This window comes from Schistocerca nitens, chromosome 8, assembly GCF_023898315.1.
Source record: "Schistocerca nitens isolate TAMUIC-IGC-003100 chromosome 8, iqSchNite1.1, whole genome shotgun sequence".
NCBI lineage: Eukaryota > Metazoa > Arthropoda > Insecta > Orthoptera > Acrididae > Schistocerca > Schistocerca nitens.
In genome coordinates this window covers 35,375,100-35,401,429 of record NC_064621.1, presented here as the reverse complement: position 1 = coordinate 35,401,429, position 26,330 = coordinate 35,375,100, and the positions used below count along the sequence as shown (strand labels likewise).

General features: G+C 44.1%; 1 protein-coding gene across 1 annotated transcript in view; it reads left to right on the top strand.

Moving 5' to 3' along the window:
* The window catches only part of LOC126198927 (myrosinase 1-like), an 88,069-nt gene that overhangs the window by 18,394 nt on the left and 43,345 nt on the right, over positions 1 to 26,330 (top strand). Inside the window, exons 3-5 of the mRNA XM_049935563.1 lie at positions 6,233 to 6,367; positions 16,019 to 16,141; positions 16,225 to 16,408. Of these exons, the coding sequence (XP_049791520.1) occupies positions 6,233 to 6,367; positions 16,019 to 16,141; positions 16,225 to 16,408 (442 nt within the window). The remainder of the gene's footprint in view (positions 1 to 6,232; positions 6,368 to 16,018; positions 16,142 to 16,224; positions 16,409 to 26,330) is intronic.

The window sequence follows — 26,330 nt, the reverse complement described above, 5'->3', positions numbered from 1 at the left end:
CCTCAACGTTTGTCCATTGAGCAGAACTCTTGGTTTGTAGTTCGGAGCACGATTCGCTAGATGGAAACAAGAGACTTCAGTTTTTTATGTGCTTGGGATCAGTCTCCAGATCTTAAAGAAAGTTGACATCTTCTCCAGATCCTCCGTAAGAATTCGTTCACCATCTTCGAAATTAGTGCTCTGTGCTACCAGTGCGATGGCATCAGCATAAATGAATTCAGTTGATGTGGTTGGTAAATCGTTAATGAATAAACTGAATAGTGATGGGGCTAAAACAGATCCCTGTGGTATTCCATTATTTAGTTTCCGTTTGTGGCTTATAGAGCTGCCTGGAAACCAAATTGCCTTTCAATAAGCATGCTGGATATTTGATCCACAATTTCTCGACTTGGTTCAACTTGCAGCAGCTTGTAGATCAGTCCCTGTCGCCAGACAGTGTCGTACGTGGCTGTCAGGTCGATGAAGACAGCTGTTGACTTCAGATGGCCTTGAAAACCTGCTTCAATATGGGTAGTTAGGGCAAGAACTTGGTCAGTGCACCTGCGTCCTTTTCTGAAGCCAGCTTGTTCAGGAGGGGTAGCAGCCTCGACGAAAGTTCCGAAAGTTTGAATGTACAACTGAGCAGGGCTATAGGGCGGTAGCTTTCAGGGCTGTCTTCAGGCTTGCCAGGTTTGAGAGTGGCTATAACTTTCGACAGTCTGAATTGTCTGGGAAGTTTGTTCTCTTTGATTGTGTAATTGAAGAGCGAAGTGAGCCAGTGTATGCAGTGCGGGCCCATGTTCTTAATAAATTCATTATAGATGTTGTCGGGGCTAGCAGCCTTACCGACTTTCAGCTGCTTGACAACACTTTCTACTTCTGCTATGGAGAAGGGCCTGGAAAGCGGCTCGTTTCTTGGGGCACTGCGCTTGAGGTTAGAGAGGTTACATTTTACTGCTCTGGTATGATTCTTGCCTCTCTTTGCCCTTGTGAGGTCTGTGACCAGGTTGGCAATGAGGTCGGGACTCTATTTAGGATACGGCGTTTTGGGGTGTTGCTTGCCAATTAGCCCATTCAAGACTCTCCGTGCTTTCCTACTTGACTCGGCAAAGTTCATTTCTTTGAGTGTTGCTATTTCTCTCGTCTGTTCTTGTTTAAGGAGTGGAGTAGCTGTGAGCCCACTGTTTGATTTCTAGAACTTTGTTATTCTTGATATAAAGCCTCACTTTCTTGGTTCCAGCCAGGCACATATTCCTTTCTGTAACCTCTGGGAATGTTTGACTTAGCAGCTTTGATAACTAGTCTAACGAATTCATCGTAGTTGTTTGTTGTTGTCTTTAAGTTCTTCGCAGCTTTTGAGAATCCATCCCAGTTAGCTCGTTGAAAATTCCATCTGGGTAGGGGCATTGAGTTTACAAGGAAATTTTTAAACCAATTTCTGTCATAACAGGACGGCGTTGGCAGTTTGGGAAGTTAGACAGAACTGTACGACTGGCGTTAAGTGGTTGATCTAGCTGATCTTTGGACACAAATACCAAGTCTGGATTGTAATCCTTATTCCAGCGTGCAGAGTGGAAGGTCCCCTTGTCTTTCACATCAGAGACCAAGTGCATGCTGGTAGTTTCTGCCCATTGAGCTTCTGACTCCCCATTGACATCCACGGTGTCGTATTGCCAATCCGTGTGATGGCTGTTAAAGTCTCCAGTGTACATACAAGGGTGATCGAAAGCCGGCAGAACGGTGGAGGTCCAATTCACACTTGGAGGCTTGTACAGGTTGACAATTTTTAAGTCGTTTATCTGGACTACTATTGTGTAGATGTGGATAACTTCTGTACAATCAATTACATGCACTCCGTTTAGGCTTGACTTCAGATAAGTGGCTATTATATATTGTGGATGGTGGATAGCTTCCACCAGTGTATAACCAGGTATTCGTGATCTACGCTGAAGATCTTGCTCATCTGTGGTATGTGTTTCTTGAATGTTGACAACATCAGTGTTAAGTTCATGCAGTTGTTTCTGTAGATACATTTGGCAGAGCTTATGCCTTCAATATTAAGCTGCATAATACGAACTAGGGGTTTCTCGTCTCTAGTTGGACGACCCTGAAAAGGACGGTTATTAGTTATGTTTCCGTAGATATTGAATATCACCTATGAGACAATAAACATAATTCCGTGTGACCCCAAGGGCTGTCGCAACTCATTCAAATGGAAGTCCTTCGGCGACATGTTTGTCCCTAACCTCCTAAAAAGTCCTACCAGGTAAGGGCATACAGTAGTAGTCTGCGGGTCAGAAACTTCCGTCAATCAGTACAATGAGAAACCAGTCCAAAGCTACAAATTGCAACTCTGGACCGACTTTTAGTTCTACTGAAAGGGACCTACAGTTTTATGTGTTATCCGAAGTTTCGTTCCTGGTGAATCCTCAAATCATTGAGAGGTGAAGTCTAGGTTAAAGGCAGACTGAAATATTGCGTACTCCAACCGGGATTTGATCCCACGAATTTTCGGTTTGAGGCACCCGCTTTAACACGAGACAACCTGGCCCAACATTCTGAGATAGGAAGTTGAGGCAATGTGTCATCACTTGGCATTATGCTGCTCTACCACTGTTAATCTCCTGTGGCTGAACAATGGTGTGACCGTTGGAAAAAGGTCACAACATATACCGACCTAGTAAAGCGTTTATAATATGAACGCCAACAAGAGTAAAACAAGTGTAATGGAATGTACTCGAATTAAATACGGTGGTGCTGAAGGAGTTAGATTATAAAATAAGACACTAAAAGTAACCCACGAGTTTTTTATGTGGGCAGCAAAACAACTAATGATGGCCGAAGATGGCATTTCTGAAAAAAAAAGAAAAAGGAATTCGTTAACATCGAATGTAAACTTGAGTTCTAGGAAGCGTTTTGTGAACGTGGACGATACGCAGTTCAGACGAGAAGAGAACAGAAGCTTTTAAAATGTGGTGCAACACACAAACGCTGAAGATTCGATGGGTAGATCACTTAACAAATGAAGAGTTGCTGAATATAACTGGAGAGACAAGAAATGTGTGATACAACTTGAGTAAAGGAAGGGATCGTTTGATAGGGCATACCCTGATGCATTAAGGAAGAGTCAGTTTTGTAATGTAGCAAAATGTGGGTGGGGTTCAAAAGTGTAGCGGGAGACCCATGGATGAGTCAGTTAAGCAGGTTCAACGGATGTAGGCTGCGGCAGTTACTCAGAACTGATGAGGCTTGCACAAAGTTGAGCAGCGTGGAGAGCTGCCTCTGTCCAGTCTTCGCACTGAGGACAACAACAACTACAACAGCAACAACAACAGTAGTGTGTAGTACCCTGGTGACAGAGGCGATCCCACGATACTCTCAAAGCGCTATAGATTCATCCTGATCCAAGAACACTCACAACCCCAACTAGATCAAAGTGGAACACACATACTGCACGACAACGCACCTAACGCGATGTATAAGGTTGAGTTGTTGTGACCTGTAGGGGACCACACAAACGCCTTCATGTCCGTGAACTATTCCTCAACCATACTGACACATTTCGGACATAAGCGGGAAAAGCATGGAAGAACTGAACATGCCGTGGTAGAACAAATGTGTCCACGCGACCGGACAGTTAGGTGCTGTATAGTTCGTCGACGAGAAGCGATGGCAGGCGTACCTGGCGACACTTTTCATTCTATTTTATTTTCCTGCAAGAGAATACATAGACCATCTTCATAAAAATTCTTCTGTTGACGGAACAAATGCATTATCTCATTTGCCTATCGATGTACTGGTGCCATGCAGCGCCTGTGTCTACCAGCCTGTTATACTACTCACCATTCCTCTTTCCATGCCTAGAGCACCCCGTGCCGATACCCATGAAAACATCTGTGCCATGTGAGGTGCCTAAAGTAGAGGTACGAGTCATTCTGTAGCTCATGGTGTCGAGATGTCTGCTAAACGGCTATAGGTTAATGCAAGTACTCTTTTGCTCTGCAGCAAAGTGTGTGCTGTTTTGACTCTTTCTGACAGATAATAACTGTGTACTGGGGCGGGACGACAACTAGGAATACGTGGTGGGCAATGCCTGAGAAAGGCAAGGTTCCGTATTCGTGTATCTATTCGGAACATAGAGTTTCTCTGCCAGGGACTTTCAAGAAATCATTCGTAGCATTTTGGGTTCTCTGCTGACAGCGACAATTCGCCACTGTCGATGGCATCTACCATTCCCCCCCCCCCACCCATCCCCCCTCCCCCGTCCTGTGAGTGATATGTTTTTCCCCCCACAGCAGCACTGTGGCTGCGGCGGTTTTTGCTCGAACCGAGGCAGTCACGATAAGACGTCACTCACTACAAAAGGTGACGATGTAGGAGAGAGTCAGGTTAACTGTGACAAATTTTTTAAAACTGTTATCAGGCTCTTTCTATCTAACTCACCTGCATTAAATTTTATAAGAAGTCTGCGTTACATGTTTTCTTTACGATGAGGTGTTCAAAGGCTACGTGTTACCTTCAGTTATTGTGGAATCTGAATTAATAAACTCGTTTCCAAAGCGACAGTTTTACTTAACCGGTAAGGTTAACTATTACAGTTAGTGAAATCAGTGGAAATCCATTAAAACAATCTAATTTTAACTTCAAAACATCGTGAAAGTGCATTGCAACAACATTTAATAGTTAGTCGTCGATGCTCCAAATACAACTGATTGAAGTTGTAATTGAAATCAGTCTTAGCAAATGCTGTACTCGTACAAAACAAAATTGGTATGAAACACGTGTTCAGATCTTTGATGTAACTTCTTAAGATGACGAGGAAGCTTTGTAGTGACATCATCAGCGGCAGCATAAATACTTTCAGCTGTCATAGCAAATCTACTGGAGGGTATGTGCCGCTTACTGAGTGTCACTAAAATTTTGTTTTCTTTCTCCGCGCACCTTAACAATTATGATGTCACGCGCTTAAATGTCTGGAAAATTCTCATCATCTTCAAAGTCTTCATTCCAAAAAAGTCAGATTCTTCTTATACCAAGTCAGCGCTTTCCTCTGACGATGAATACGGTTCTTTTGGAGCACGTGCCTTCATCTTACTTTGAGTTTTATTCTCTGGCAGAGGCTTCTTCTTCGCAGGCCTTCCCAGGTGAGGATATGAGCTCCTTCTTTCTTTCGGCTACAACGATCTCATTTTAGAGGACCATACTGAAGGAATGGAAGCAAGGTTTCACTTGGCACAAGTAATTCAGCCTGGAGATCTTGGTTCTGAGGACATGAATGAATGAGCTTATTAGCGGAGGTACGACAAACTAAAGGAACTGGATCACAAGCAGTAGCAGGAGCAAATGGACGGACAACCTCGAACTGCAGTAGGGACATTACTTTCTGAAACTACACTCATTCTCGCATGGCTGAAATGGCGGTCTGTCGCAGGTGAACACAGAAAGTCTAATGCACGAAATGTTTCGTAGTTATTACAAGTGGAATTACATAAATGATTTTTTAAATTAAAAAGATCTGTAATTCACAAAAGTAAATAGTTATATTGTGGTTAACTGGGCCGGCCTGATCAAGTTAACTGCTTTTGGTGTCCAGTTGAGCTATCCACAGTTTTTTTAGTTCACTAAAACAGTTGTTAAATTATAGTAAACCAAAAACAAAACAAGTTGCTGTAAGGCGTTAACACAATTGTCGTGGTGATTTGGCTTGTGCAAAACTCTTGAAGAAGTAACAAATAAACAATAAAGAAAATGAGCAGCAAAAAATTCTGACATCAAGAGAAAAAAAACCTAAAGTTGTTAGACCTGAAGAGTTTCTTGAGGAACCTGTTTGAGAACACAGAAAGCAAGTCCTGCTAGAATTTAAAAGCAATGACCTGTCCACTTGACATAACCGTCCTCTGACTGTCAAGCGACTTCTTGAATTAAACGTTACCTTTCTAAATCGTATAAAAGTTGTAGCATATTGGCACGGGCTTATTACTTTATGATTGTTTATTCAGTTCTCATTTCGGCTGCCAGTAACTGTGAACTTATCTCTGACGCTGTTATGTCGATTGGAATTGCCTTTTCTTATTATTAGCAGTTTTTATACGGCTAGCTGCCCGGCTATACTTAATAACAAATTAACATTATCTCCAAATGTAGTACAATGAAATATTTGGGTCTCTTTCCCCAGACATACATCATGACTCCTTCAGAAAAGGAGGATAGAGTAAAAATACTTTGTTCCATTATTCTTTTATTTTACCAACAGGCGGACATGTACCGTTTCTCCATCTCCTGGCCGCGAATCCTGCCTACTGGAGACCTCGACGTTATCAACCAGCCTGGTATCGATTACTACAATAACCTAATCAACGAGCTGCTAGCAAACGGAATCCAGCCAATGGTAAGAGCGAGTCACATCGTCTGCCACACCAGCACAAGTTCTCTACAGAGTTAAGTATGTATTGTAATACGGTGTAGACCTTTGGTTGTCCAAAACTAGATGTTATCTGAAGCACACTCTCCTGTAATATGGGTAACTTTCCAACCATTTAACAACCACATTCGCCGAAATTAGCAAGACTTCTCGTACAAAATTTTAGTAAACATTTCTCACGCGAGTGTGTTCACTGATGCGATGCGATTTCGGAATGTTGGGATGAACATGGTTTGAACTGAATGCACAGCGAGAATGTCGTTGCCAACGTATGACCTACCACCATCGAGTGGCACCAAGGTCCACCATCTACACTGTCAAACCTTCTCAAATGTTGCAACACGGAAAAAAAGTTTGACAAGACACAATGTTTGAAGATCGACAGCTTTGTAACGATCCCTTCCCTCTTATGGCCACCCAAATAGTGGCGATGAAAATCTGTTCTGTCAATGGCATTTAACTGCCTGCTTTCGATCTGATCACTATAGATTGGATGAATACTGGACGTGAAAACTCCTGGCAAATTAAAATTATATGCCGGACCAAGACTCGAACTTGGGACGTTTGCCTTTCGCGAGCAACTGCTCTACCAGCTGAGCTACCCAAGCACGGCTCACGACCCGTCCTCACAGCTGCACTTACGCCAGTACCTCGTCTCCTGCCTTCCAAACTTCACAGAAGCTCTCCAGCGAGCCTGGCGGAAGTAGAGCAATGAGGACTCGGCGTGAGTCGTGCTTGGGTAGCTCAGCTGGTAGAGCAGCTGCTCGCGAAAGGCAAACCTCCCAAGTTCGTGTCTCGGTGCGGCACACAGTTTTAATCTGCCGGGAGGTTGCATATCGGCGCACACTCCGCTGCAGAGTGAAAATTTCATTCTAGTATTGGCCGTATCTGTAAGTAAATTACTACCCGAAGACAATCCGCGGTTCGTAAGACCAAAACTTACTCTACTAAACGAAAAATCATTTGATCGATTGATAAACTAAACTAACTGTACTTCAGTTGCAAATAATTGTTATACATGCGTTTCTTGAATATTTCCCGGCGAATAAAAATATTCCATTATGTAAACTTTACCACTTAGCCAGCTTGTTGCACACAACTTTTCTAAATACACATTAACAAGGTTTCGGTAGCTCTAAGATTATCTTCTTCAGAATGGTGAAACTTACCTAGAAAAATATGTAATGTACAGGTAATATACATCAATTAGTTACGTATGTGAAAATTCTCAAATAAAAACCGGAAAACAGCACTTACAATGAACTCACATGATAACTTTTAAATTTTCAGCAACAGTGCTATTGTCAAATGACATGTTTATTGCACCATGAGCCAAGGTCATAATAAAAATGACGGACAGTTATCACAGAATAATACAATAATAGCTGCAAGCGATGGCACAAGTTAACTGCTGTAGCCGGCTAGGACCGGCACATACACAGCGGAAGAGGCATCAGACTAAACGGCATATACATCAATGCCATGAGATGGACGCGAGGATTAGTAGTGCCATCTTTCTTATTATGACCTATATTCTTGACTCATGGAACAATAAACATGTCATTTGATGATATCACTGTTGATGAAAATTTAAAAGTTATCATGAGAATTTTCACAATCTAAGTAATTGATGCATATTACCTGTACCTTGGATATTTCTCTAGGTAACTTTTACCATTCTGATGAAGATAGTCTTAGAGCCATAGAAACCAGGTTAAAGCGTTTTTAAAAAAGTTGTGTGCAACCGGTTGGCTGGTGGTACATTTGATATAATTACATACACTGCTGCTGAACGGACAGCTACAAAATGTTTAAAATGTCAAAATGTTCCATCATGTTTTGGGTGTGAATCGGGGACGGTGTTACTTCTTCTTCCTATAGTTCCGCTCATTACCGTACAGTCATCTTCAAGACGAGTCACTGGCAGAACAGTTGACACAATGCTGTGGATAAACACACATGAGTCAGAAATGACAATGTTATCCCTGGTGAGTCACAGATATTAATATCGTGAAGGAACGTACACTATCCGTTAAATAATATCCAGAGACCAATTAGGTTGGTTTGTGGGGGGTTGAAGGGACCAGACTACAGAGGCCATCTGTCCCTGACACCAATTAGTGGACATTAATATGCAGTGTCTCTACTGTTCGCGTTGACGTCAACCTCTAATCTGCTGGGGACACTTTCAGTGAGGTTTCTGCACGTCTGTGGAGGAATGGCGGCCTATTCTTTGTCAAGAGAGGAAACGAGGAAGTGCAGGCGTTGGGATCTGAGCCGAAGTCGACGTTGTAGCTCACTGAAGAGGTGGTACATTCGGTTCATGTCGGGATTCTGAGCAGGCCAGACCGTTTCAGAAATGTTATTGTCCATTAGCGTTTGCGCAAAAGAGTGGCGGTGTGCCTGTCGGGCAGTATATGCAAAAAGATGTTCTTAGATTGATGGCCTAAATTCACCTAAATTCACACTTTGGAGATTCTGGCCCCACAACATGTAAAGTCTAAACCAGGTGCGGAGCCAGCAAAAGGGGGGGGGGGGGGGGGGGGACTTCAAATGGTTCAGATGCCTCTAAGCACTATAGGATTTAACATTTGAGCTCATCAGTCCCCTAGACTTAGAACTACTTAAATCTAACTAACCTAAGGACATCACACACATCCATGCCCGAGGCAGTATTCGAACCTGCGATCGTAGCAGCCAAGTGGTTCCGGACTGAAGCGCCTAGAACCGCTCGGCCACAAGGGTCGGTAGCAAAAGGGGGCTAATACACATCCCCAGTTTAAGTACAAGGTTCTGTTAAGATGATGTAAATAACTAAAATCTTATCTGTACTGCGAGCAAACAAACAGCTTCGTCTAAGTCTCGGAGAGTGCACAGTGTTCTCAAGAAGTAAAATATTCGCTGCAAATTCACGTAATCAATCAGACTTCCAAATAACATTGTTCTACCTACAAAGCTTCAAGCAATGATCAAATCTAAATATTATCACTCAAAAACGTTCAGTTCTGCCAAGTTCATATCAAACAATCTTAAAAGTGCGAACGGTGCAACATAATTCTTAATTTATTCTTCCAGAAAACGCTGCAGGCTATGTGCCGTAAAATTACTGGCTAACTTTCATTTCAATAGTAAGTATAGTCTCGGCCTGACGCACCAATCGTACAAGATTACAGTACAATGGAGAATTCCACGTATATAACAATACGTCTCACGTTTTTTCACTCTACGGCAATGTCTTTGACGGTCGCGATTGTAGCCCTGCCGGCGTCGCTCCCACCTTTCGCTACGAGGTACTGTTAACTCCCCTTGCACATCAGGATACCATGAGCCTCGTTCCTATTCATACTTTCTCTAACATATCTATATAAAATTTAGGATCAATAAGTTTCCTCACTAATACCTCATCTGGTTGTTCAGTAGAAGCCATCGATAAAATTTCCATAACTATACGAGGCCTTAAATAAATATTGATGGTCACACTAGGCGAAGCGTTACGTTCTTCCTCGCTAAGAGAAAGCACAAAGCAAGGCCGTCTAACCTGCTCAGTAAACTACGGGGAGGGTGGCTTGTAAGAGGCCTTTATGGTTGGCGCAGACGAATAGCGAATTTCTGCATGACCCACTGAAGTGTCGGAACATCGATGCTGCCGATGACCTTCTGAATGGCCTTTCTCAGCTCAGTAATGATTTTGCGGTTATTGCTATGGACCTTAATATAGCCCCACAAAAAGGAGTCACATGTGTTCAGATCCGGAGAATATAGCGACTAATCGAGGCTCATGACAGCGGCCTCTGGGTACCCCACAACCGGAAAACAGTGCCAAAAGTGCTCCTCCTTGACATCAAGCACTCTCCCACTTTGATGGGTGTCGAGCTCCGTCTTACGTGAACCACATCTTATCGAAATCAGGGCCACTCTGGATAATGGGGATGAAATCATCTTCCGAAACCTTTACGTACAGTTCGGTAGTCACCGTGCCAACAAGGAATATGCACCGATTAATCCGTGACTGGACATTGCACAGCACACAGTCACCCGTTGAGGGTGAAGAGACTTCTCGATTGCGAAATGCGGATTGTCAGTCCTCGAAATGCGCCAATTTTGCTTATTGACGAACTCATCCAAACGAAAGTCGACTTCGTCGCTAAATCAAACCATACTAATTCCCATCATGCCCCGTAGCCAACCGTGCAGTTTGAGCGTCATAACGCAAACCGTTCAGAAGTTATGACGATTTTATTTCTTACAGTTCAATAATAGTCACCCTGTATGTATATACCCAGTAACATAGACACATAATCAGTACCCTTTTCGGACACTGCATGTATTACATTTTTCTTATTCTTAATATGCCCTGAATAAGATCATACGACATAGTTTCTTCTCAGATCAGTAGGTGGTTCCAATTCCACAATTGTACTAGTATTACCTGGTAATGTTCTTTTCTATTAAAGTTCGATCTCGTACTCAAGTTTGTTTACTATCCACAATATCTCACTTCTTCTCATATACACTTACGCCATTTTACTTGTCTCCTTCCCTCTGCTTCCTACACAAATAATAATCCAATTCTGATCAGTCTCTCTCCAGATTCATAATATAAAATAACTGTTCCTATCACACCATCCAAAAAAAGAAAACATTGGTGCTTCATTGTAGACGTTTATTGTTGTGTTCCACTATAAAATTACACACCACCTTCATTTCAGTTCACAATAACTTCTATGATACGCAAATAAATGTAGGTTCCTTCAGTTACAATAATAATTAATTCATTATTTCATTTCCAATTATTCAGAGCCACATTTGTTGATCCCCCTCATTCATTGCTCTTGCTAAATTTCAGGGCACATAGTATAACTTACTTATTTTACCTTTCCATTGCACCTAATGAAAAGCAGTACTTATGTGCTACTTGTCGTACTTTTCAGTGTTATTGTAGCTTAATTCCATTTTCCATTTACACGACATACATTTCCTCTTGGAACAACAAGATACCCATAAAACAATAATGGTACAACCTAACATAGCGGTTCTTTTATTTAAAACTAATATTCTTTCTTAATAAGCAATTTCTTAAAACTCTATTCTTTGTTCATTGTCGACATGATTCAAGCAACATACAAGTTTCTTCTGTTTGACAGTGCTATTAAAACAGCCAACCAGTCAATACAAACCCCTGTGAGAAAGCTCCTCATGTTACTGCTTATCTACGGTTATTACAGCCCCACGATTATATTAACACACTTTGAATTCAGCCACTGCTGGCAAAACAACTGGACATTTAATAACATTTCTCTCATCATGTAAATACTCAAACTATATTCGTTATATTACTTCCATTTAACAACAATTAACTAAGAAAATAAGGCCAAGTCCACCTCTGTACTTACATAAATGCAACCACAGGATCATATTCCTCGTAAACCTCCTTTACTTTAACGTACGATACATTCCTTGTATACAGCTAGTAATACAGTTAACCCACATAGCCGAGACTGCCTTAGATTGCTAGGAATTCTTTTTCAGCAATAAAATACTCATTTAACGCAAGTTTCCAGTCAAGTAATTACATAACCTAAAAGTCAGAAATGCTTTACCGCCTGCAAAGAATTAATTAGACAGTAAATTTACTCTATGTCACAGAACCATTGATTATATTTAACACTTAAACTCTCTGTAGTATCAGTCAAAGCAGAAGATTACTTGACAACATTACGTAATTTGACTCATATTAAAACCTTCCTTACTCCCCTCCCTTCTTTAACAATAATAAATTAAATGTGTGGATAAGCCCTTTGCCTTCAGGTACGTAATTGAAATAAGTAAATATAATGAACTACGACTCTTGCTATTTAATTTTTGAAATAATTATAGTTCCTTCACGTTCAGATACTGATTCCATGACGTACGCTGCATCAGCATTGCCCTATGGTGTCCCCAACGTGAGACCACATATCCAGTAAAGGCATCTCAGTCATTACTTCGTATCATACCTTTATGTACAATTCTTCTTCCTTGCAAACACGTCAGCTCCAGGTAAATTAGAATGTCTGACGTTACATAGACTGCAGTACTCATCACTATTCATGTACGTTTCTGTCACAGACAATGATTCATATAACAGCTTATGTAATATGAATCTCCTGTTTAAAACTGCACCCACATATTCCTTAACGTTCATATGCTCATTTTCACAAAACTTAGAACTAGTAATTATGTTAGCGTCTTCACTCGTAATCACTCTTCCTTGACACACACTGTGTTCAAAACGTGAGTCTGGATAAGCTTTACTTACAAATTAAATATTTTTCATCCTATATCTCACATTAGTCATACAGGTTAGCACACTCACTGTGACACACAAATCTTTTCTTAAACTCTACTGGAAACTAGTCTAAGGTTTTAATGTCACTTTGATATTTAGTATGCTATACAGCTGCTTCTCCTCTGTAATGTCCAACCGTAGTACTATTTATTCTTACTTGCTTCCGATACTTGGGTAACTGCCCCTCAACTGACTAAAAATACAACTGGCTGTATATTGCCCAGGAGTGGTATGTAACTAGCTTCAGAATCTAGCTAATTGTTATTCACTGACTGCAGGTCTAATATATACAGGTCTTCTACACTATGTTTAAGTTCCTTAGTTTACGTTACACATGTCTCCTATACTACCTCATACATCATATTTCGTCTTACTTAAATCAATGGATTGTGTTTGAATTCTCTCTTCTTGGTTGTACACAAAAATTCTTTATTTCAGAAACTTTACTCATAATGGCACCAGTAGCGTAATACTGTTCCTTCCTCAACCTATCTAAATGTCCTGAAATATCATCGGTTAATTATGAAGCTCCTCAGAGGTTACCACCTTAAATCTTAAAAAATTCTCATGACATGTAATCGTATTGCCTCGTCATTTCGACTGCATGTTCGATTACATTAAAATCGGCTTAGAATTCATTCCTTACTTCACGAGTTTGAGTTTGTAAACCAGACTTCAGTTGTATTCAGTTAGCCTCTGATATCTCCAGATCAGACTTCAGTACCATGTAATAAGCATGTATCTTACGCCCAAAATTATAATCTATGTTAATTCAGTGTGGTTAGCTCCCATTTCTCTACGCATGCATTGTACAGTATTACATAGCCCTGGTTTCTCTTCATCCTCAGGACCACTTCACCTTTTACTAGTCTGCTCCACCAGGGAGTTCACAGAGACCTTAACACTGATGTCTTTATCCCTGTTACTTCCTGTAGTACTTGATATTATCGCGTAACTGTCCTCTGCCCCATACTTGACATGCAGATCTTTCCTATTATCAGTCTCCCTTTCCGTGTTTATCTTAGTTATTAAAATAATGTCTTTATGACTAGCTAAAGTAAAATTGATTAGACAAACAATGCAGCCAGTGCTCTGATCAGCTGCCGACGAGTTGTAAATGCATCCAATGGAGTCAAGGCGATTGGATTGCAGTCGCAGCCCCTCTACAGGACAGCTGCTAACAGCCCCACAGTTGCTGAGCCACCCAGTTCACTGATGGGGCGACGCCCCGCCAGCTGCCACTGACCGCCACACACTAGTGACGCATCCACTAGCTGCCAACAGCTGCTGCGCATGCCTGCGACTCGCTCTGTTGTATTTAGAGGCAGCACGGTGTACCCATGTGGTAGGTGGAAAACCCACCACACACAGCACTAGCTCGAACGGACCACCGAGAACAAGCGAGCGGGCAAACTTGCTCTAGACTGCTCAGTCAACTCAAGCGCCACACCACCCGCGGTTTACCCGCCCGCTGCTGCTGAGCGTTTGACTCCTGCTTTGACTACCAGCTGCATGTCGACTGCCCCAGACTTCGAAAATCGTGCCACAGACATCGCGAGGTATGTGTTGCACTGCACCACACCTCGAGATGGATGTGGCAGCACTTACAGGACCGCATGTGGTTGTGTGGAGTGGCCACCTACTACTACTCAGCACTTACCATACAATTAGTAAATTGCAAGAGCAGTCCTGGCAGAAAAGGTCACCAGTGTGACTGTCTGCTGGCAGGCAGTATATGTAAAAAGATGTTCTTAGCTTGATAGCCCAAGTTAACTCCTTCCTGTTCCTGGCCACTTAAGAGCTAAAAAGTCCGAACTAGCTGTGGATGGCAGCAAAAGTTTCGGTTACGTTGCTGGAAGTGACTAAAACCCCATCTCTACCGCAAACTATAGAACAGATTTCGTGACTGCATGCAAGAAAACTCTTTTTCCCATTTTCGGAGATTACACTGTTTACAAGCTGTAACAAATTCACTGCTGATTCACATGATGAATCACACTTCTAAATAATACTGTTCAAGTTATAAAGCTTCCAGTAACGATCAAACTGAACTACTGTCACTCAAAAGCCTTCCTTTCCACCAAGTTCTAACCTACCAATCATTAACTTTGGCATGGTGAACCAGCGTGTATGTCACGCTATTTCTCACGTTTTTTCGTTATACAGCAAAGTCGCTGAAGTACTTTGACGGTCGTAATTGTACCCATATCGTCGTTGCTCGGATCTTTTGACACTAAGTGCTGTTAGCTACACCAATGTGCGTTTTCTTGAGCGCAATAAGGCGACCACGGACTGACCATGAGAAACATCACCATACAGTGACAGCAACTCTTCTGCACTCCACTGTTGACACATTATATGATGGCAGGTGGCGAGTTCTGTAATCGCATGTTGGTTCTCATAGTCCCAGATGTAACTTTTCTATTTAAGCAGCATTTGTAAAATGGATGTCACCCGAGAACAGCTGGTGAACGTGGAGAGCTGTCTAATTTTGTTGAACAAAAACGCTAGATGAATCCTTTACGAGATGTAACGTCTAATGGTCTGCGTGTGTGTACACTCTGAAAGTGCTACAGAAGTGTGTTGTACTTCTGCAGTACCTCCAGACGGTTACGTGACCCGTCTGTCATTTTTCCTATTGTCACCGACTGACTCAGTAAGTGATTTGATCTGTTGACTGGCTTTATGCAAGACGAAAACTTCTGACGACTTTACGTCAGATCGGACTACAGCACAGTAATTCTCATAACTAACCATGTGCTCAGATTTGGTGGTTAACGTTGCGTTGGTGTTGGAAACACATGTATGTAACAGTGAAACCTAGGAATTAATACTATACCACTGTTTAACATGAGAGACCTATACAACAATATTAACAGGGTACACATGTACATACATATGTAATATGCTAAAAGGGGAAAGATGAGCTATAGCATTTATGTCGTTAAAAAGAACACCAAATAGTAGAGAAGATACGTTAATAGTGATTGTGAGAGCAAAAAATGTATGTCATGTAACATTGTGTTCTAGACTGTGTGTTATTAGGAGATACGACAAACTTTCTGGCCTAACTCATACATACATATCCACGATAAGTAAATCATTTGGATGTTAAGCAACATTTTATGATGAGCAACAGTAATTCCTTAGGATGTGAATAACAAACCGTAATTAATTAAGGGAAGGTACTAACAAAAGTAGTGTCCGTTAATGTCTTTCCTATGGAGAAAGCTAAAAAAATAAATCTTCGTACTGAACTTCCAGAGTTCTGTGTGGCCTGTCTTCTGTAGGTGACGATGTATCACTGGGACCTGCCACAGGCGCTGCAGTATATCGGGGGATGGACCAACCCACTGCTCGCTGACTACTTCGTGGAGTACGCGAGGGTGCTTTTCGACAACTTCGGAGACAGAGTGAGTAACGGCGCCGCGTTTCTCTGTTGCGGTACTCCCGGTGCAGAATGGTGTGTGTTGTGACGGCGTGTGCGGTGTGGCAGGTGAAGTGGTGGGTGACGTTCGACGAGCCGGCCCAGTTCGTCAGCGGCTACGCGGACAACCGCGACTACGCGCCGTCGCAGAACGCGTCGGGCGCCGGCGACTACCTGGCCACGCACACCGTCCTCAGGGCGCACGGCCGCGCATACCGGCTCTACGACCGGCTGTACAGGGCCGCGCAGAGCGGTACGTGCCGCCGCGTTACCGACCAGCTCACTGTGGACGCCGCTGTGTGTGTATGCACGGCACGTATCTGAACGATTTATCAGAACACAGAGGCACAGCGTGTTTGGGAGGATTATTCTTAGTAATGACGAGATCAATAGAAGGTACACTTTTTCTCTGCATTGGCATTGATATTCGTAACAGCAACGGCTACGGGCAGCCCTTATGTATTCAGAGAGAAGAAAATTAGTCCTTGAATGTTGCGCCTCTCGTAGAAACTTCTAATGAATTACACTTGTTTCTACAGTTTCTTAGAATGTTCTGTTCTATCTTGATCAGACATCAGAGCCTGTCACACACGATCCAAGCAACCCTAAAGTCTATGAATTCGAGGCTAACATCTGTCGTTCTCGGTCATTTTATATCATACTGTGGTGTCACCGCCAGACACCACACTTGCTAGTTGGTAGCCTTTAAATCGGCCGCGGTCCGTTAGTATACGTCGGACCCGCGTGTCGCCACATCAGTGATTGCAGACCGAGCGCCGCCACACGGCAGGTCTAGTGTAGAGAGACTCCCTAGCACTCGTCCCGCTTGTACAGCCGACTCTGCTAGCGACGGTTCACTGACAAAATAAGCTCTCATTTGCAGAGACGATAGTTTTGCATAGCCTTCAGCTACGTCATTTGCTACGACCTAGCAAGGCGCCATATTCAGTAATTAGAATGAATTCTGAACAGACAATATTGTGAATCATGTACCGTCAAGAGCGACGTTCATCATTAATGGATTAAAGTTAAGTATCAAACTAATTACGTCCGCTTTCTGAATTCTAATTCCTTGTCATGTTCCAGACCTCACGACAGTACAGTTCTTCCCTCCTCACGCCAGCTTGCGTGAGCTAAAACGCGTGCATTTCGGCCTCCACTAGTAACACGGTGTTGGCTCTTCTGCCAACACAAAACATACACTTTCCGTCCTCATTCCTAACGCTATGCATCCGAACGGCGTTTTAACACGACACTAACGTACCGTTTGTGAGTCATATATCAGTCAAGTTTGGTTATAATTCCTCCTATCGTTCACTGATTCTGTTCCTTTTACGAGCTGCATCAATAAGTAATGCAAGATTATTTTTCTCGGCCAATTTCGGTTGAAACAATACGGAACTTGACATCGTGGAATACATCCTCTTCATCCCGTGTAGTTTCATAAACTTACGTGGCGGCGCTATGCGTAGCCTTCAAAATGGCGTCTGTAGCGGAGCTGCGTCCTGTTTCCATTGAGTTTCTTTTGGCGGAAAACCAGACCATCGCAGCCAGTCATAGGGCTTGGTGAATATCTGCGGAGACCTGGCTGTGAACAATTTCACCGTGAGTCGTTGAGTGAGGCGTCCCTCATCATCGCAATGAGATCGCGCAGGCCTGCTCCATCTCCAGCGAGCCGGCTGACCGCACACGGCCGTGGCTCCAGCAGTGTCGGAACGTGCGGACAGTCTCGCTTCGCATCTGGACCTCTCTGGACGTAGTGCCGACACACTAACCAACCAGTTGGGCTACCCAAAGGTACGTACTCCCTGGGCTCCAGAAGACCTTAGACAGCAACGAAGAACCATCTGTGCGGAATTGCTTGCACGTTACGAGGCTGATCCTGTCAATTTTTTGTCGAACATCATCACAGGCGATGAAACATGGGCTCATCACTTCGAACCAGAAAAGAACGGCAATCCATAGAGTGCCGCCACACCACCTCTCCTCCGAGGAAAAAGTTCAAAGCCACTCCCTCGCCTGGCAAATTCATGGCGACAGTCTTTTACGTTTGAACACGTGAGGCAATACTAACCTTACGACTTATCTTAGAAGAAAGATTAAGAAAAGGCAAACCTACGTTTCTAGCTTTTGTAGACTTAGAGAAAGCTTTTGACAATGTTAACTGGAATACTCTCTTTCAAATTCTGAAGGTGGCAGGGGTAAAATACAGGGAGCGAAAGGCTATTTACAATTTGTACAGAAACCAGATGGCAGTTATAAGAGTCGAGGGGCATGAAAGGGAAGCAGTGGTTGGGAAAGGAGTGAGACAGGGTTGTAGCCTCTCCCCGATGTTATTCAATCTGTATATTGAGCAAGCAGTAAAGGAAACAAAAGAAAAATTCGGAGTAGGTATTAAAATTCATGGAGAAGAAGTAAAAACTTTGAGATTTGCCGATGACATTGTAATTCTGTCAGAGACACCAAAGGACTTGGAAGAGCAGTTGAACGGAATGGACAGTGTCTTGAAAGGAGGATATAAGATGAACATCAACAAAAGCAAAACGAGGATAATGGAATGTAGTCAAATTAAATCGGGTGATGCTGAGGGAATTAGATTAGGAAATGAGACACTTAAAGTAGTAAAGGAATTTTGCTATTTAGGGAGTAAAATAACTGATGATGGTCGAAGTAGAGAGGATATAAAATGTAGACTGGCAATGGCAAGGAAAGCGTTTCTGAAGAAGAGAAATTTGTTAACATCGGGTATAGTTTAAGTGTCAGGAAGTCGTTTCTGAAAGTATTTGTATGGAGTGTAGCCATGTATGGAAGTGAAACGTGGACGATAACCAGTTTGGACAAGAAGAGAATAAAAGCTTTCGAAATGTGGTACTACAGAAGAATGCTGAAGATAAGGTGGGTAGATCACATAACTAATGAGGAGGTATTGAATAGGTTGGGGGAGAAGAGAAGTTTGTGGCACAACTTGACTAGAAGAAGGGGTCGGTTCGTAGGACATGTTTTGAGGCATCAAGGGATCACAAATTTAGCATTGGAGGGCAGTGTGGAGGGTAAAAACCGTAGAGGTAGACCAAGAGATGACTACACTAAGCAGATTCAGAAGGATGTAGGCTGCAGTAGGTACTGGGAGATGAAGAAGATTGCACAGGATAGAGTAGCATGGAGAGCTGCATCAAACCAGTCTCAGGACTGAAGACCACAACAACAACAACAACAACAACAGTCTTTTACGACTCTGAAGGGCTTTTTCTGTTTGGTCCTTCCTCGTGGCGCAATGATCAGCTCTGCAGTGTATTGTGCTGGTCTCAGCAAATTTAAGAAATTACTTCAGCGGGTGTGTCCCCACCAAAATGAAAACGCAAGGCCCACCGCAAGTCTGCGCACCCGAGACGAGCCCACAGAACTCCATTGGGCTGTTCTTCCTCATCCACCATATAGTCCTGAATTCACACCTTCCGACTTCCATCTGTTTGTCGCCACGAAGCATGAACTCTGCACCGATCAGTACACGGATGATACGGAGGCTACTGATGCAGCAAGACGTTGGCTTAGACGTCGATCTGTAGAGTGCTACCGTGTGGGCATACAGGCTCTCCCATTAAGGTGGCGTAAGGACGTCGTACTCAACGGGGATCATATTGAGAAATAGGATTTTGTAGCGGAAAGAGTGGGGAATAACATGATGTTCAGGAATCCCGAGTAAAACCAACTTACTTTCAGACAAAAATGTTTTGCATTACTTGTTGAATACCACTCACACTTGTTACCCTTTTCCTACCTCCTACCTCACTGGCTGGAGTATCACACTAACGCTAGTACGTTACACTATCTCGTCAAAAGTACCTGGCCAGCTATTAGTAGACATTAATATATGACAGCTTCAGTGCTGAGAATGCTTTCAGTGAGGTGTCTGAATGTCTGTTGAGGTACGGTGGTCCATTCTTTCTCAAGAGCCGAAAATAAAGAAAGTACTGATGTTGGACGCTGGGATCTGAAGGGAAGTCGCCGTTCTAACTCGTCCTACTTGTACCTGTTCCATTGCAGGCTCACCCACTTTAGTAACGTTGTTCGCCAGAACCACTGCTTCACAGATGTTGCTTTATGGCGGGATGAGTTGCCATGCTGACACAGTCATCGTCTCTGTACTTTCTCTCAACTGTGCACCGTACACAGTGCTATTAAATATTTCTGTGGCTCAGCATTTAGCACTACGCGCAAGAATGGGACCACACCATAATCACGAAAAACACTGCCATACCCTAACACCACCTCTTCCGTATCTCACTGTTGGCACTACACTTGATTGCGGGTGCAAGACTACACTGGCCTCACGGTATGATTTGAAACACTTTCAGTGGCTGTGAGTTTATGCCCTGATAGCAATCACTTTAACTAGTAAGCCTGCCACCTGGCCGATGCATCTGCTAAACTGATTTTACCCTTTGACCTGCGGTTGTTGTTGTTATCCTGTATTAGAGTTTATCACTTTCATCAGAATCTAAATGAACTTGAATTCAGAAATACACTCCTGGAAATGGAAAAAAGAACACATTGACACCGGTGTGTCAGACCCACCATACTTGCTCCGGACACTGCGAGAGGGCTGTACAAGCAATGATCACACGCACGGCACAGCGGACACACCAGGAACCGCGGTGTTGGCCGTCGAATGGCGCTAGCTGCGCAGCATTTGTGCACCGCCGCCGTCAGTGTCAGCCAGTTTGCAGTTTGCCGTGGCATACGGAGCTCCATCGCAGTCTTTAACACCGGTAGCATGCCGCGACAGCGTGGACGTGAACCGTATGTGCAGTTGACGGACTTTGAGCGAGGGCGTATAGTGGGCATGCGGGAGGCCGGGTGGACGTACCGCCGAATTGCTCAACACGTGGGGCGTGAGGTCTCCACAGTACATCGATGTTGTCGCCAGTGGTCGGCGGAAGGTGCACGTGCCCGTCGACCTGGGACCGGACCGCAGCGACGCACGGATGCACGCCAAGACCGTAGGATCCTACGCAGTGCCGTAGGGGACCGCACCGCCACTTCCCAGCAAATTAGGGACACTGTTGCTCCTGGGGTATCGGCGAGGACCATTCGCAACCGTCTCCATGAAGCTGGGCTACGGTCCCGCACACCGTTAGGCCGTCTTCCGCTCACGCCCCAACATCGTGCAGCCCGCCTCCAGTGGTGTCGCGACAGGCGTGAATGGAGGGACGAATGGAGACGTGTCGTCTTCAGCGATGAGAGTCGCTTCTGCCTTGGTGCCAATGATGGTCGTATGCGTGTTTGGCGCCGTGCAGGTGAGCGCCACAATCAGGACTGCATACGACCGAGGCACACAGGGCCAACACCCGGCATCATGGTGTGGGGAGCGATCTCCTACACTGGCCGTACACCACTGGTGATCGTTGAGGGGACACTGAATAGTGCACGGTACATCCAAACCGTCATCGAACCCATCGTTCTACCATTCCTAGACCGGCAAGGGAACTTGCTGTTCCAACAGGACAATGCACGTCCGCATGTATCCCGTGCCACCCAACGTGCTCTAGAAGGTGTAAGTCAACTACCCTGGCCAGCAAGATCTCCGGATCTGTCCCCCATTGAGCATGTTTGGGACTGGATGAAGCGTCGTCTCACGCGGTCTGCACGTCCAGCATGAACGCTGGTCCAACTGAGGCGCCAGGTGGAAATGGCATGGCAAGCCGTTCCACAGGACTACATCCAGCATCTCTACGATCGTCTCCATGGGAGAATAGCAGCCTGCATTGCTGCGAAAGGTGGATATACACTGTACTAGTGCCGACATTGTGCATGCTCTGTTGCCTGTGTCTATGTGCCTGTGGTTCTGTCAGTGTGATCATGTGATGTATCTGACCCCAGGAATGTGTCAATAAAGTTTCCCCTTCCTGGGACAATGAATTCACGGTGTTCTTATTTCAATTTCCAGGAGCGTAATTTAATGAAAACGTGACCCTTTCATTACTGTTGTCAATATATTGACGGGGGATTAATACATCACCATGGCACTGATCTTTTATAAAAATTATGGCACAGGTTTATTGATCATAAAATAAGACAAATAGTACAAGTTAAGCGTGATGACAAATAAATCATGATTTGTTGGCAACACAAATAGATGCACCAAATAGTTAACACTCCACTGTGTGGCGATTTGTTGGCAAAGATTAAGGTTTGTCTGATCAAACTATTTTCTCTGGCTCAAAACATGGATAACGTATTCTGAAATTATCTAACACTGAATAGACTTTGATGGATTTATTCCACACATAAGGTGTACTACATTGGGACAGCTGAGAACGATTCTGTTTGCCCTAACATGCCCGAGCAGCAATACTGTACGCCATTCTTGATGTGTAGCATTGTTTCACGTGACAGTCGTGGTTCGAGCGTCTGCAGAGCACCGATGTGCGACGCCTGTAATTCGTTATCGTGGGCAGGAAATACGTGAAGTCTTTGCTGGCGACCTGTCATACGGGTCGCAATAGCTCTCTGATGGAGCCCTGAAATCTCGGCAGATTCCAGCATGTGACACTCCCGTTCGCCAGTCATACCGTGGACCAATTTGACTCATTTATACAGCAAGGAAATCCAGTCTGGCAGACCTGACGTGGATAAGATTGCCCTCGGCACAGCGAGTTGTCTGAGATGACTGAGGTCTAAACGGTCAGTACCGCAAACTCCTCACCAAACGCTCCACAGTCAATACCGGTGCTAGTGCGACGTCGCCCTCAGGACAAGCGTCCCAAGTGCAGCCCATTCATAACGAGGATCAAGACCAGGGTCCTCTTCAGACCGGAGTCTGGATCAGAAGACCAAGTTTCTCTTCTCCTTACTTCCCATCAGACCTCGGTAAACTCCCCAAACACAACCACCCGCGCAAGGGCTTGTGCCAATCACAAGACTCCCCCAGCTCCATGTCTCCCCTTTAACACGTCTGCTCTACCCATCGGCCAATCCTAATCAAAGTTAACAATATTCTGCATTTGCATGGAGCAGCAGCCAATCCCTGACTTGTAAATTCCCATGCAGAAAGGAGAAGCCGTTGTGTTCCTGGCTTCTTTCTTCCCACGGCCACATTAGGCTGAGTGTTTTCAGTCTCTATTTAGCCCTAAAGAGATCATTATGTGTATGGCCCAAATGTTACAGCATGTCCAACCAGGGGCCTCAGCTAAACTAAAAGAAGTGCTTTTGTGTCCCAACATGGACCGTTTCAGAGCCCTCATGAATGTTGTGTTCCATTCTAAAATTCTTTCGAAGGCCTGAGGCTTTCCAAAACTTGGCAGGTAGAGGGACGGCACCGGCTGACAGCTCCCCCAATAGCGTCCAGTCCACAGAGAACATGGAAGCTCTCGAAATTTCATGGCTACCATTCCTCATCACAAAGGGTGTTTACAACACTGTCGGAACGCCTTGGCTGGGCGACCTAAATTTCTTTCATGCCCCTGCCCCTGCTGTGGCTAGAGGTGCCAGCAGGCAGTTTTTCCGCCTCTTTGGCTGAAACATTGTCTGCACACTGGTGCGAGAAATGCTTGTGGCCAGCTTTCTGTCCCTGGCAAATGATTCGAGAAGTTGCTTTCCCTAATAGCTGCACGTGACTTCCAAGTCCCAAATGTCCACTACCACATTGACTGTTAAATGACCAAACTGTCTGCCTGTTCTCAAATCCAGAAAATACACATATCAAAAAAAGTAACTCCTGAAGATAGACGTTGACTGTGGATGTTGTATCACAGACACAGTCCCTTTTACTGTTCAGAGATGTCACTAAAACCGCCCAAAGATGTAAACAACCATGCATGAGCAGCGCCCATTAGACGGAGGGGGTCCGACAGCCGATCAGTTCCAGTCATTCCACCAGGAAGAAGGTACACGGCTCGTATTGTCTGGAGTTCAGCCATGCCTAAGATGGCTAATACCGCGGTTTGATCACGTCCGCATTGTTACTTTATGCCAGGAAGGGCTCTCAACAAGGAAGTGTCCATGCATCTCGGAGTGAACCAAAGCGATGTTGTTCGGCCATGGAGGAGATACAGAGAGACAGGGACTGCTCAGGACGCCCAAGGGCTGTTACTGCAGTGGATGACCACTACCTACGGATTACGGCTCGGAGCAACCCTCACAGCAACGCCACCATTTTTAAAAATGCTTTTCGTGCAGCCACAGGACGTCGTGTTACGACTCAAACTGTGCGCAATAGGCTGCATGATGCACAACTTCATTCCCGACGTCTATGAGGGGTCCATCTTTGCAACCACGACACTATGCAGCGCGGTACAGATGGGCCCAAGAACATGCAGAATGGACCGCTCAGGATTGATATCACGTTCTCTTCACTAATGTGTCGCATACGCCTTCAACCAGACAATCGTCGGAGACGTGTTTGGAGGCAACCCGGTCAGGCTGAACGTCTTAAACACATTGTCCAACGAGTGCAGCAAAGTGGAGGTTACCTGATGTTTTGGAGTGACATTATGTGGGGCCGAAGTACGCCGCTGGTAGTCATGGAAGGCGCCTTCATGGCTGTACGATACTTGAATGCCATCGTCCGACCGATAGTTCAACCATATCGGCAGCATACTGGTCAGGCATTCGTCTTCATGGACGACAATTCGCGCCTCTAACGTGCTCACCTTGTGAATGACTTCCTTCAGGATAACGACATCGCTCGACTGGCCAGCATGTTCTCCAGACATGAACCCTATCGAACATACTTGGGAGTGATGACAATCTGGACCAATAGTACCTTGATGAACTTGTGGATAGTACGCCACGACGAATACAGGCATGCATCGATGCAAGAGGACCTGCTACTGGGTATTAGAGGTACCGGTGTGTACAGCAATTTGGAACACCACCTCTGAAGGTCTCGCTGTATGGTTGTACAACATGCAATGTGTGGTTTTCATGAGCAACAAAAAGGGCGGAAATGATGTTTATGTTGACCTCTATTCCAATTTTCTGTACAGATTCCGGAACTCTTGGAACCGAGATGATGGAAAACATTTTTTTGATGTGTGTATTATTTCTTACATCTATGGTAGCCTTTGTCTGCACATGGCACCTAATGCTTACATCTTATCTAATATGACGTGGTCCATACGACATATTTGAGTGTAAATGTCGGCTGTCTTTTTATTACGATATGATTACGCTATTAATATGTTTACTTTTTATTTGCCTGATCTTGTAAAGCTATTTTTTAACAGCTTCGGCTCCAGCGATGCTATATGTTTACAACGGAATTTCTATTTCGCGGAAAGTTCGTGATTCCGTTAATTTTTCACAAATAGTATTTTTGTAGGTTTTACGTACATGATCAGTATTCTATTGTTCTGTGATTATCGGGATAATTTACCCTTTTTCTTTTGTAACGTTGCGAGGTACTGGGGTGGAGAAGAGTTTGTACCAATTCTGACGAATTTTGCATGAGAACGAGACATGCACTCGACCCTCTCCTTACCTAGCACTTAATTAATTATGCGCAGAATGGTAACGAAAGGAAATGATGGACCCTGCTAGTTGGTGAAATAAGGAGAGCACACTCACAATAATTTAATAAAAATCGTAACCTACTCAGAGAAAAAAAGGAGAACTTTATCATAATAAACAAGAGGAAATGGGATTATGCATATATCTACGAAATGATATGCGGATTAAATATTACAGTGAGATTTATTATACGTCAGAACATAAAGGCACATGATTATCGACACAAACAGTGGGTTAAAGGATGGGGTATACTGAACTACTATGAGAATAAGAGTTGGCTCGAGAACAAAGGGCTCCTACCCTCTGCGATGAAATGGGTTGACGACAATGAATGGAGGCCCTAATGAATCTAATATTGCTCTATATTGCAGCATCTCGATTAGTAGTGAGAGCTCAAATGGGATCACATGGAGAAACAGGCAAGGTGGACTTGCAACAAAGCGAGCGCGCGTGCTGTTGAGGACTTCAGTATAAAATTGATAAATCCTACAATGCCAGAGTCGCAAAATACTTTACCGATCCTGAAAGCTGTAGCAGGTTCTGATGATGTAGGCGCCGACTTCTGCTGTGCAGCAACTCTGTTTCGCCGGCTAGAGTGTCCGTGCGGTTCTGGGCGCTACAGTCTGGAGCCGAGCGACCGCTACGGTCTCCGGTTCGAATCCTAC